Genomic DNA, 11674 nt, shown 5'->3' on the forward strand with positions numbered 1-11674 from the left:
ATTGCGATAGCTTTTGTTTTTTTAAGGAAATAATTGCCTTGCTGATAAACAATGACCCCACGTGATCGATTGTTTAATCACAACAGGTTGCAAGATCAATTTTAGCAATCTATTTTGCGCAAACTCTTTTGAAAATTTTAATTGCAGTAATTAAGCGTTTTTTTTTAGATCGCATTTTAAAAGTTTAAAAACAAACAGCGGCGATAGAAATGTTTTTTTAAATCGCATTTTAAAAGTTTATAAAAGAACAGCAGCGATAGAAATGTTTTTTTAGATCGCATTTTAAAAGTTTAAAAACGAAAAGCGGCGATGTTTTTTCGATCGTGTTTTAAAAGTTTAAAAACAAAAACGGCTATAGAAAAGCTTTTTTAGATCGCATTTTAAAAGTTTAAAAACGAAAAATGGCTATAGAAAATCTTTTTTAGATCACATTTTAAAAGTTTAAAAACGAAAAACGGTGATAAAAATGTATTTTTAGATCGATTTTTAAAGTTTAAAATCGAAAAGCGGCGATAGAAATGTTTTTTTAGATCCCTTTTTAAAAGTTTAAAAACAAATAGCAGTGATAGAAATGTTTTTTAGATCGCATTTTAAAAGTTTAAATAAACGAAAAGCGGCATTTAATAGTTGTGAACAATGCTTCTCTAATGTTTCTTAGATTAAAGGCACTGAAATCTTTTTAAGTAATTAAATCAACAATACATTCTCGCGCAATGTATTATAAAACTTTGCGAAAGATTTTTATTATTTAATTACTTCATGCTAATACTTAAGGGAATAGCTTATCAATACATTTACACAATGCATCTCACTATTAGAAGAAATATAATTGCTCCGATATTTCTTCGCGAGCGCAGTGTTTTTTTAACACGCAAATATAAACTCGCAAAACGCTCAAGGGATTTAATTAAAACAAAAGACAAACGACTGCCGTCCTCCACGCAAAGGTGTGATATTAGCGTGTACGCGGTAGATTACATTCAGACTGTACTGTAACAAAAAAACAAAAAAATTATTGTTTTTTTGCAGTCTTTAGTTTAGTTGACAGTATTTTAGCTAGTGTATTTTCCAACACATATAATAATCATAAAAAGGAGGGTGTTATGACAATAATATATATTATAACTATTTAAGCAAAAGTAGCTAATTTTTGTTAAAATAACAGAAACTTTAAACTTTTGTTTGTCTATTTCATTACAAAAAACATAATTGGTCGAATTTTTAAAAATAATGAATAATGAGCGCATCACGCATTTTAGTTTCATTGCAACAAATAACCATGAATGAAGATTCAACTGCAAGTGGCCTTAGAAGGAGGTGTCCAGAGCTATACATAGCTCCTGAGTGGTGAATCTGCCCAAACAATTCTGGTATGTGGTGAAGGGATAGTAACCATGTTAAACCATTTAGCTGTTCGTGATGCTGCAGGGTAGGTCAATTTGAAGTAAAAATCATCCAGAGTCTTACAATAATACGCTACTTCAGTGATGGTTTTAGGTTGTTTGTTTTGTAAAGTACAAAAGTTTCAGTATTGCTGAAATACACAAGAAAGATTTATTTAAACAATGGTTAGCTAGAACCATTGTTTTAATAAATCTTTCTTTTGGTACAACGCTCTTATTGAGAATTAAAAAAAAGGCAATAAAATACTAAATTTTTATGCTGTGAGACTAATTATTTTTACAGAAAATGAGAAATATTCATAATAATCTAACCCTTATTAAATTCACTTTGTTTACTTCCTTTCCTCAATACAGAAAATGAGCGAACAACTTAAACTGTAAAGAGGTGTATTGGTAATATATGGTAGATCATCCTTTAGATTCAAGGCTAAGGATATCTAGTCATAGTTTGATAAAAAGAATATTGAGGGTATAAAATTGGGGTCTGATTCCATAAATTTTCAGAAAATAAAGTTAACAAACGTCTAGGCTAAGATATACATTATGCTCTCCTTGGAAAGTGTTGACGACAGAGCTGTCTAAATCTGAACAACTATGTTGTAAAAGGTAAATGTAAGCTCTGGAGGCATACCTTTTCCACAGCGGGAACAAAATTCTATGTTTCTGCTATTTCTAACACAATGGTTTACATTATCTGCGACCAACGCAGTGGACTTTTTTTGGGGGGTGCGAACTATGGGGAGCCATCATCGTTAAATTATAGATGACAAGCCAAAAATATCAAAACATTTTGGTCCAATCCGAATTAGGCTGGTGAATTTTTACAAAATGTCAACGGCCAGTTCTGCATCCGCATAATTCAATACCGAAATTTTTATTTATTAGGTATTGTATTATGCGACGGCCTGTTGACATTTTGCTAGAAAAAAATTTGCCGTTAAAATCTTTTCATACTAAACTAAATAATTTTCTAATAATAAAGGTAGCTATAGGATTAGGATAAAACTTCTTTGTGAACTATGTCACAAAAAACAAATACAGTCGACGCTCGTTTTCTCGAACTCCCAAGGGACCGAAAGAAAAGTTCGAGATAGCGAGCGTTCGAGATAGCGGAGGTTCGACATAACGAGCGTATTTCATGAAAAGTTCGAGATAACGAGTTTTTCGAAATTTTTTGAAATTTTCAGAAAAGGGCAAGGGTCCATGAAAAGTTCGAGATAACGAGTTTTTCGAAATTTTTTGAAATTTTCAGAAAAGGGCAAGGGTCAGTAGTTCGGTCATAAGTATCTGTGGGCAAGCTTTTAAAATTAAAATTCACCTGAATTAAGGGTACTTGAAGGAACTGTTTGGTCAAGAAAGGGAAATGGATAATAAAGAAAACAGCATTTTGCGTACATGTATACTTATTGTTGATTACAATTACATACATTATTTTTGATCGAAAAAGCTCAAAATACTAGTTTGCTTCTTGTTTTTCATTTCACTTTTAAGAAACAAATCTTCAAAGCGAAGCAGGAGGCGTTGCATGTCATTTCCATCATCAGTGAATAGACAAGCATTTTGTAAAGTCTCCACCGCAGTGTTTATTTCTGATTTTGTTGGCTTGCTCACTGGCTCATCAAACACCTCGATGACATCGGCATTTTCATCATGCTCCTCGTCATTCTCATCTGTACTTGGCCGTACCGACTCAAGGATTTCTTCATCAGTCACGGGATTTTCGATTGTGGTCAAATCTTGGTCAATATCGACAACATCACGGGCCGAGAGATCAGCAGGAATAATGGTATCGTCAATGGCACGCAGTTGTGTGAGATCTTTCTCCAGTTGTTTAAATGGATCATCAATATCATCAGTTGCATTCTGTTGAGCTTTCTTGGAAATCTTTGATTTCTTGAAGCAATTTACGATGGTTTCTTTCTTCACTTTGTCCCACGACGAAACAAGTATTTGAAGAGCACGCAGAATTGAAACTTTTGGAAGATCTTTGCCTTTTTCTAGGTTTTGAATCATCATGTTGACCAATTTTTGGCGATAAAGAGACTTAAGACATCTTATGACACCTTGGTCCATCGGTTGTGACACAGAAGTTGTATTTGGAGGTAAGAAAATCAATTTAATGTTGGACAGTCCACCGACATCAGGGTGAGCGGGACAATTATCGATGATCAAGACTATCTTTCGACCTTCTTTTAGAAACATTGCATTGATTTCTCGCACCCACTCTTCGAAAAGAGAGCTATCCCATCCAACTCTTCTTCTGCGCTCTATACCTGCAGGGTAGGGATGTTACATTTTTGAAGCACCTTGGTTTCTTCGATTTACCAATCACAAACATTGGTAGCTTATCTCCGACAGCATTGGCAGCTGCAAGCCCGGTAATTCGGACTTTGCTATTTTTACCCCCAGAGCATTTTTCGGATTTGTAGTGATACGGTTTATTTGGCAAGCATTGGTAGAAGAGACCGAATTCGTCGGCATTGTAAATATCTTCTAGTTTGTAGTTAGTTAATAATGTTGGTAAAGTGGTTTCAAACCAAGATGCTATCATATCAGGTTGAACAGAATTGCTTTCACCAACGACCGTCTTGAACGTTACATTGTGCCTGAAATAGAAAATAAAACAAATACCGACTTGTATAAAAGATTTATTGTTAACCTGTTCGTGCATTTTTTCGAATACGAATGTTCGAATTTCAATTCGAATGTTTTTAAAAATTCTTGTGTGAACACCCTGTGAACATTATCATTATTACTTGTGCATGGCAACAAGGAAAAGCAAACCAGGAGAAAAAGGAGAAGATGGATCTTGCAAAAATGATAATTGATCAAAGTTTAATCAATGTTGTAATGATAAAAGAATTTGAATTGGCTTCACATGTTAAGGGGTTCCACGTTTATAAAGCATTGTGGACTCCAAAAAATGGGGAGACTTTACAATGCGAAGGAGAGCCTAATAATCCCGTTGACAAATATGCTGTGTGTGTCAAGAAAGAAAACAAGATAGTTTGACATTTACCACTTGGAAAATCTGGAAAATTTGCTAAAACAATATTTTATTTCCTCAGAGCTGATGAATTAAGCTCGTGCAAAGTAACTGTGACTGGAAAACCAGTTAATTTGGGAGATGGTGAAGGCATGCAAGTGCCATGCAATTTGACATTTATTGGAACGGAAAAGTGCATCGAGATACTCGAGAAACATATTTAGTTTATGTTAGTCTTTTTAAGATTTTAATATCAAAATAAAACCAATTCGAAAAAAAGAGATTTAATATTCTTACCTTTTTTTCCATTTACCAAGCCAACCGTCTGAAGCTTTGAAATCTTCTACTCCAAGCTCCTGTGCATAGCTTTTAGCTTTCTCCTTTAGTATTGTCCCATCGATTGGTATGTTTTTGCTTCGTTGTGAAACAAACCATTTGAACACGACAAGATCTACTTCTGAGAATTTACCATCTCTGATCTTTCTTTTCTTGCTCGAAGATTTTTCGAGAGCAGAAAAAAGTTTTTCCTTATTGGCTAGCCAAGTTGATATCGTGTTTTTAGGCACCCCGTACTTTTTAGCGATATCTTTATTTGGAATACCTTTTTCCAATTCTTTTAATGCTTGGCATTTTTCTGCCAAAGTTTTTACAACGAGCTTTCTTTTCGGTGGCATTCTGACAAAGGAAATCACAAAAAAAACATTGCAAAATCTACCTGTTTTACAATGGAATGTCTTCTTTTTATTGCAACATTTTGTGACTTTAAAAAAAGCAGCGCAAGGTCTTCTTTTTTCAAAATTCCTCTTCAAGAGTTCGAGATAACGAGCGTAAATCAGTCCAAGGGACTGAGAAAAAAGTTCGAGATAGTGAAAGTTCGAGATAACGGAGGTTCGAGATACCGAACGTTTTTTTTGCCTACTATTGCTTACAGAACTCAAGGGACCGAAGAAAAAGTTCGAGATAGAGAAAGTTCGAGATAACGGAGGTTCGAGATAATGAGCGTCGACTGTAATTTTCTTTGGCGAATGTGCCTATGCTTTCTGTAATAGCTATTATGCTAAAACTCGATGGCCCCTATGGCTCACGTTTCTTCCAATTTAAAAGCACTTCTCTTCTATGATCCAAACAGTTCTCTTCTGTATTCCCACATTTCTCTTCTGCCTGTGACCCCAAACTTTCTCTTCACAAGTAATTTTCACAAGTAAATCTGGTCTGCAATTTTGCACCCACGGTCTGTATAATTTTTTTCACTTTTCGCAAGAAGTATACTTGCCTAACACATGCTCAATTTACGAAAGTAAATATTATTTCTAAAATATTGTAGCAGGTCCCGAAGCATGTGCATGAATAAAGTAATATCATCAATCAATTCAGATCAGTAGCAAAGTAATTAATTTTATTTATCAAGAGACACAATAAATGGCAAAATAGATGGCTACCGAGAGTCCTCAAAATCATGGTGGTGTCAACCAAGCAAAGCACATTTACCTCCAAAAATATCAGGCTGGGATTTTAGATTAAAACAATACGTATTTTGTTTAGAATAATAAAGAAATAATGGTCAGTCTGGTTAAAATTTTGGTATTCTTATAAAAACGAGTGTATTAAAAAACATAAACGAGTGCCTTAAACGGTTACGTCATTTATTCACTCTCGTCTCCCTTATATATGAAAAACGCAAAAAACCTGGAGGTGACGGCTTGGTCATTTATTTAAAAAACGTGAGTTAGCGAAATCTAGCTCAATCAATATTCTGGACCGGAATTGGGTCTGGGAATTTTTTGAGTTCATGGAAGAGAAGTGTTTCTCACTTTGGAAGAGAAGTGTTTCGAACGGAAGAGAAGATTTCATAGGAAAGAAGAGAAGTGTTTTAACTAAGAAGAGAAGTGTTTTGACTAAGAAGAGAAGGGTTTTTTTCAAGAAGAGAAGTAAGCCATAGGGGCCATCGTACCGATCAATCTCCAAGTGAGTGTCTGGATCGTCTACACCATCTATAGTATTTTCGCCCTTGTAATCTATGCTGATAATGACTTTTTCATTTATTTTTCTGTATTTAACATCTGATTTCTAAAGACTGCAGGGTCAACAGCTTGAGAACATTTAGCTTTCAATTCAACATATTTAAAAGAGGATACGAAACTTTTTTAAGACCCTAAACCCATTCTTGTCGTCATTTTTTTTTCTGCTTTGTTTTCACCTTTCTTTATATTTGTTTAAAGGAACTTCAAATTGCATGTCTTTTTTTACCAAAGAGGCGCTTCTAAGGTTCTCAGCTCTGACAGTTGCATAACTAATTTAAAACTCGCACATCCTCCAGGAATGTCATATTTTCCTAGAATTCCTCACTTTTATAGTCTCCTCGCAACTCCTCCATTTTTTTCCACAAGTAACATAATTTAGAATATTCTATTTGTCCTTACTAGACATTAGGGTTATCCTAGAATGTAGAAAAAGGGATATCATTGCACTAAACCTTTTGAGTATCTACTTCATATTAGAGAGTTTAGGTACGAAGTTTAAATCTATGACGTTGCAATTGATCATTTCGGACATAGTTAGTTAGTTACGATTTGGAAACCTATCCCCGCAAACGAGATGGTAAAAAGAAAAAAAAAGATATCATTGCACTAAACCTTTTGAGTATCTACTTCATATTACATTGCATAAGGCTTTTTTTAAATTTTTATATTAGATGATTTGAACCGAGCTTGTTTTCCCTGGGATAATGGATACGCATAGGTAGCCGAAAAAGGAAAATCGTCAACACTTCCAGCATCTACCAAACGAAAAGCCACAGACTGATTGATTTACCCTTTAACACAAGGAAGGCAAAGCAGGATTCGGGAAATTCAAAACACAACTAAGAATGCCACGGGGCAAATTAATAACTAGTTCACGCCTTTTTTAGCAAAAATATGCGGGGTTTGCATCAGAACATCCACTTAAAGGTTACCTCTCGCGAAAAATAAAGTAAATTGCATATGAAGGAGCTTGAAAGGTTGTCTAGGAATTTAAATATTTTTTTTAAAAATTCTTGATTGGTTCGTTAGAACTTGGACTAAGAAGATTTACTACTTATGCATGATGTCATGAATATGCTCTGCACGGATGTTATATCATTTTTGACAAGCCATATAGAATTAAAAATGGTTTCTGGCCGTTCACTTTGACGCGTTTTGAAAATTTTACATAAATTTCAATATTTAGTTCCCATAATTATGCTCAATGCTAACTCATGACGTCATAATTTCGCATAATATCGAGAACGGACAAAGATTTTTCGAAAAAAAAAGATTTCTAGAGAACTTTTAAAGATCTTTCATATTTGCTCAACTTGATTTATCGCAGGAGGTAACCTTTAAATAAAAATGCCAAAGGCTCAAGGAGCGATGAGATTGATAGTTGATTGATAGTTAGGTTTTAACGGTTAAGTATTAGTCTCCATAGTAGGGATCGTTTATGGTTTTTAGCAATTTCGCAGATCTTAAAATGCGAGAAGTAACATTTGTTTGAATCTTACAATTTTTTTAAATATAACAAGACGTATGATATACGCAAACAACCTCGTGAGTAAAGTATACAAAAAGCTGTCTATCACATTGTGACTTCTGTTACAATGTGATAAACAAAGGTAATATTGCGATTTTATATGAATCGAAGTTATCCATCTACACTCGATAATAGTTTAAAGCCTCAAATATGTTTTCGTAGAAAGAAATAATATAAAAAAGACATTTCTTCAGCAAGCTTCCGCATCTTTCTGCCTGCGACGCAGTTGTTAGAGCCGAAAGGGCTTACCGCGGAAAATGTAAACATTCAGAAAGGTCTATAGGTCGCCTCAATGCGCTTGCGTACATGGAGGTTTCTAAGCAATCACCTATTGGCAATAGCATGATAACAGAATCTTCTCTATATCAATAATACCCGTATCCTGTTTTGTTTACGATTTTCTACCATCTTATCACCATCGACTTTAAAACATCTTCTATAAAAATTTTCTTATAAATTGTATTTATATATGTATTTATAAAAGTTTTGTTTACATTTTCAATTGGCTAAAACAAATCAGGTAATAAAGTGATTTTATTACCTAGCACTTTTATTGTATGTCAATTTAAAGTTACTATAACCGTGTTTTTAAACGACGGGGAGTGCAAACGCTTTGTTATAAATTATTGCACGGAAAAGTCACGGTCAATTTACATTGCTATGCCAATTCGTATGAAATGTTTTGTTTTATTGTTCGAGTCTTTTCAATAAAGTTGACAAGAAATCCTTTTGTGATAAAAAGCGCATAAAAAATGTTTTGTTTTGTGAGTGGTTCTTCTACGAGTTTTAACAACAACTTATATACCAATGCTTTTTACTGTGTTCGTGTGTCTCTTACAGTTTTCTTAAGACGGTCACTATAAAAATTATATTATTTTAACATTATTTTTTTTTCTTTGGGCAATTGATTTGTGAAATTTTAATTGGTTAAAAAAAAGCATGTGATAGAATAAAGCGTGATTAGCTGGGAATTGTATCGTATATTAATTTAAATTTACCGTGACGGATTTTAAAATCATAAGGAGTGTAATTTCTTTGCTACTAATTAATGTACGGGGAAAAAGGCACGGACAACTAAAATTGTTATTGGTGTTATCTATTCCGCTTACATCGTTTTACTCGCAGCTTGAAACTAACAAAACCTTTTCTGCAGGCAGCACAAGTTTGTTTTTATAAAAGTACTTGTCGATAACGCCCGTGAAAAAATCCGCTTAGGCAGATGGACAATTCCAAATAGGTTTTTTACATGTTTCGCTGACTTCATCATTACAGATCCAAAAAAAAAATTGCGAAATTTTGTGTATAGGATTATATGTTTTCGAGGACACCCAAGGAGATAAAAGGGTTTAAAAATTTTGCTGACGTCAGCATCGGCCCGTCAACACCCCCAAATTTTTTTTTTCAGAATTTGTATACCTGGTGCCTTCATCGTATAGACCTTGAAACGCTGATCAAGAAAATGTATAGGATCATGTATCTTTGACTAACGGTTGGAAAGATATTGGGAATTGAAGGTTTTTGATGACGTCATCGACCCGTCTATTCCGAAACGGATTCAGGGACCCAGGTTTAGGAAACTTACCCAAATTGGTCCCAGGTGGTCCCCAGTTACCCACCCGGTGAAAAATCATTGACGTCACTACCTCGTTTCCAAGTTATTTGGCCTCAAAGTTTTAAATGCACTCTAATGACTTCATTAATTTAATATAGGATACTAGTCGTTAGCCCGTGGAAAAATCCACGGGGTCGCCCGTCCTTTAAATTTACCCGTGGCAACAAAGTGGATAAAAATATATCGCATTTGATATTCGTGTTTCCGTAGCACGATTTTCTAACTCAGCTGGGGGTCCGCGCAGAGACAGACAGACGGAATACGGGTATTATTATAGAGACTAGCCGGGAAACCCGGCGTTGAAACGCCGGGGTAAGCCACAAGTCAAGGTGTGACCCGCCATTGAACACTATGTGGAGTGCTTAATAAGAGCCGTAAACTATACTACACGGTCAGGTGGAGCGCTTTAGTACAGGTACGCAGCATGTCGTTAATCGAGTAAAGCGCACACAACACTATAGTGTTTCGGCTGTAGTGTATTTTTGAAAATATAACTCTACTGTAACTTTAGCCAAAATAAAAACACAATTTACAACCATTTGTTACCCCGTCATAGGAAAAACAATTGGTCAATTTTATTTTATTTTGCGAAATAAGTTTCAGTAAAGGTTAACAAATTAATTGTGACATTGGACTGAGCACTTAGTACAGGTAAATCGTGCAACACATGCGTTTAGGCTTAAGACCCTATTCAAAAAAACTATTGAAGCTTTGGTTTACAAAACACAGAATACACTCTGTTGAAACGCCGGGTTAAGCCACAAGTAGCTGTGTTACCCAGCAACACCAGATTGAGTGATTAATAAGAACCGTCAACTGTGCCACACATTCAGGTAAAGCGCTTTAGTACAGCCATATAGTGTGTAGAAAATCAAGTGAAGTGCACACAACTTTATGGTGTTTCCGGTGTAATATACTATTTAAAAAATAACTTTCAACAACTTAGGTAAAATAAAAACCCAGATTACAATTCAATGCTACCCCGTCAAAGCGAAAGCAGCTGGCCAACCTTCTTTATTTTTCAGGGAATGTTCCCGGGAAAAGTTCAAAAAAATGTTAAGCTGAGCGCTTAGTATAGGTAAACAGTGTGTACTTTTTTTCTGTAAAAACGTTATCACAACTTCGGTTAAACAGAAACACAGGAAACAGCCCGTTGTTACCACCGAACTAAGCGCTTAGTACAGCTAGACTGTGTCGCACATGAGTATAGGCATAACACCATTTTTAAAAAAACTTTATCGCGACTTCAGTTTAAAAAAAATCAGGAAACCGCCTGTCGTTATCAAGTTCAGTTAAAAAAATATATACTCAGCAATTTTATTTCTCAGCATAAGCTTTCATAGCAGTAATAAAATTGGTAGCTGCCTATAACTGCATTTAGCTACTTTCACTTTTTAGCCAGAGGTAGAGCTAAAAGGAGCTAGATAGGTAGACCCAACTTCAACATAAAAATAAAGAACAATATACCAAACTGAATAAAAACTTTAAAAGAATAGGAATAAATAAAGATAGCTATAGCTAGCTGCCTCAAAATGTACGTTGTGTAGCTAGCCAAAAACTTAAAATTGGTTTGTTTAAGATTAAGAAAATGTGATGAAATATTCACCTTAACATGTGAAAACAAACTAAATAATCCTATAGGATAAAAAGTACTCAGAAGAAATAAGGAGGATTGAAAGGAAACCTACAAACTTCACACCATTACTTCCAAACCAAAATGGCCTTAGGGGTAGCATGTTTCCTCCCGTCGGCATGTTGAGACCGCGAAGCACTTGGATTGGTCATTAGTGAAAATGGAGCCTCGTGATTGGTTTATTACAATGAGCGGCAAAGCCAGGCCGGTAAAAAAACGGGGTCTGCCGGGGATTCGAAATAAAGCTGCAGGGCCGCGGGGATTTTCGGCGGGTCTCGCTACTTGCTCCGCCATGTTGCGCAGAGACAGACAGACGACGGCTATTATTAAAGAGACTAGCCGGGAAACCCAGCGTCGAAACGCCGGGTTAAGCCACAAGTAAAGGTGTGATCCGGCATTGAACACTCTGTGGAGCGCTTAATAAGAGCCGTAAACTGTCCCACACGATCAGGTGGAGCGCTCTAGTACAGGTATACAGTATGTCGTTAATC

At 35.3% G+C, this 11674-nt stretch overlaps 2 protein-coding genes across 2 annotated transcripts; both read right to left on the reverse strand.

Moving 5' to 3' along the window:
* Positions 1-2831: 2831 nt before the first annotated feature.
* LOC130653698 (tigger transposable element-derived protein 4-like) lies at positions 2832-4167 on the reverse strand. The gene is made up of 3 exons (XM_057456216.1): positions 4160-4167; positions 3729-4009; positions 2832-3676 (listed from the first exon to the last, which is right to left on the reverse strand). The coding sequence occupies exons 1-3, from the start codon at positions 4165-4167 to the stop codon at positions 2832-2834; spliced, it is 1134 nt and encodes a 377-aa protein (XP_057312199.1).
* A 515-nt stretch (positions 4168-4682) lies between these two features.
* On the reverse strand, positions 4683-5063 carry LOC130653699 (tigger transposable element-derived protein 2-like). Its single transcript, XM_057456217.1, has one exon. The coding sequence runs from the start codon at positions 5061-5063 to the stop codon at positions 4683-4685; it is 381 nt and encodes a 126-aa protein (XP_057312200.1).
* Positions 5064-11674: the final 6611 nt, after the last annotated feature.

Source organism: Hydractinia symbiolongicarpus, chromosome 8 (assembly GCF_029227915.1).
Source record: "Hydractinia symbiolongicarpus strain clone_291-10 chromosome 8, HSymV2.1, whole genome shotgun sequence".
NCBI classification, from domain to species: domain Eukaryota; kingdom Metazoa; phylum Cnidaria; class Hydrozoa; order Anthoathecata; family Hydractiniidae; genus Hydractinia; species Hydractinia symbiolongicarpus.

Bases quoted from the DNA above. Each gene is read 5' to 3' on its own strand.
- LOC130653698 (XM_057456216.1), bottom strand. The intron at 3,677-3,728 runs GTAAATCGAAGA...CCTACCCTGCAG, and splicing joins GCTACCAATGTTTGTGATTG to GTATAGAGCGCAGAAGAAGA.
- LOC130653699 (XM_057456217.1), bottom strand. From the start codon at position 5,063: ATGCCACCGAAAAGAAAGCTCGTTGTAAAAACTTTGGCAGAAAAATGC.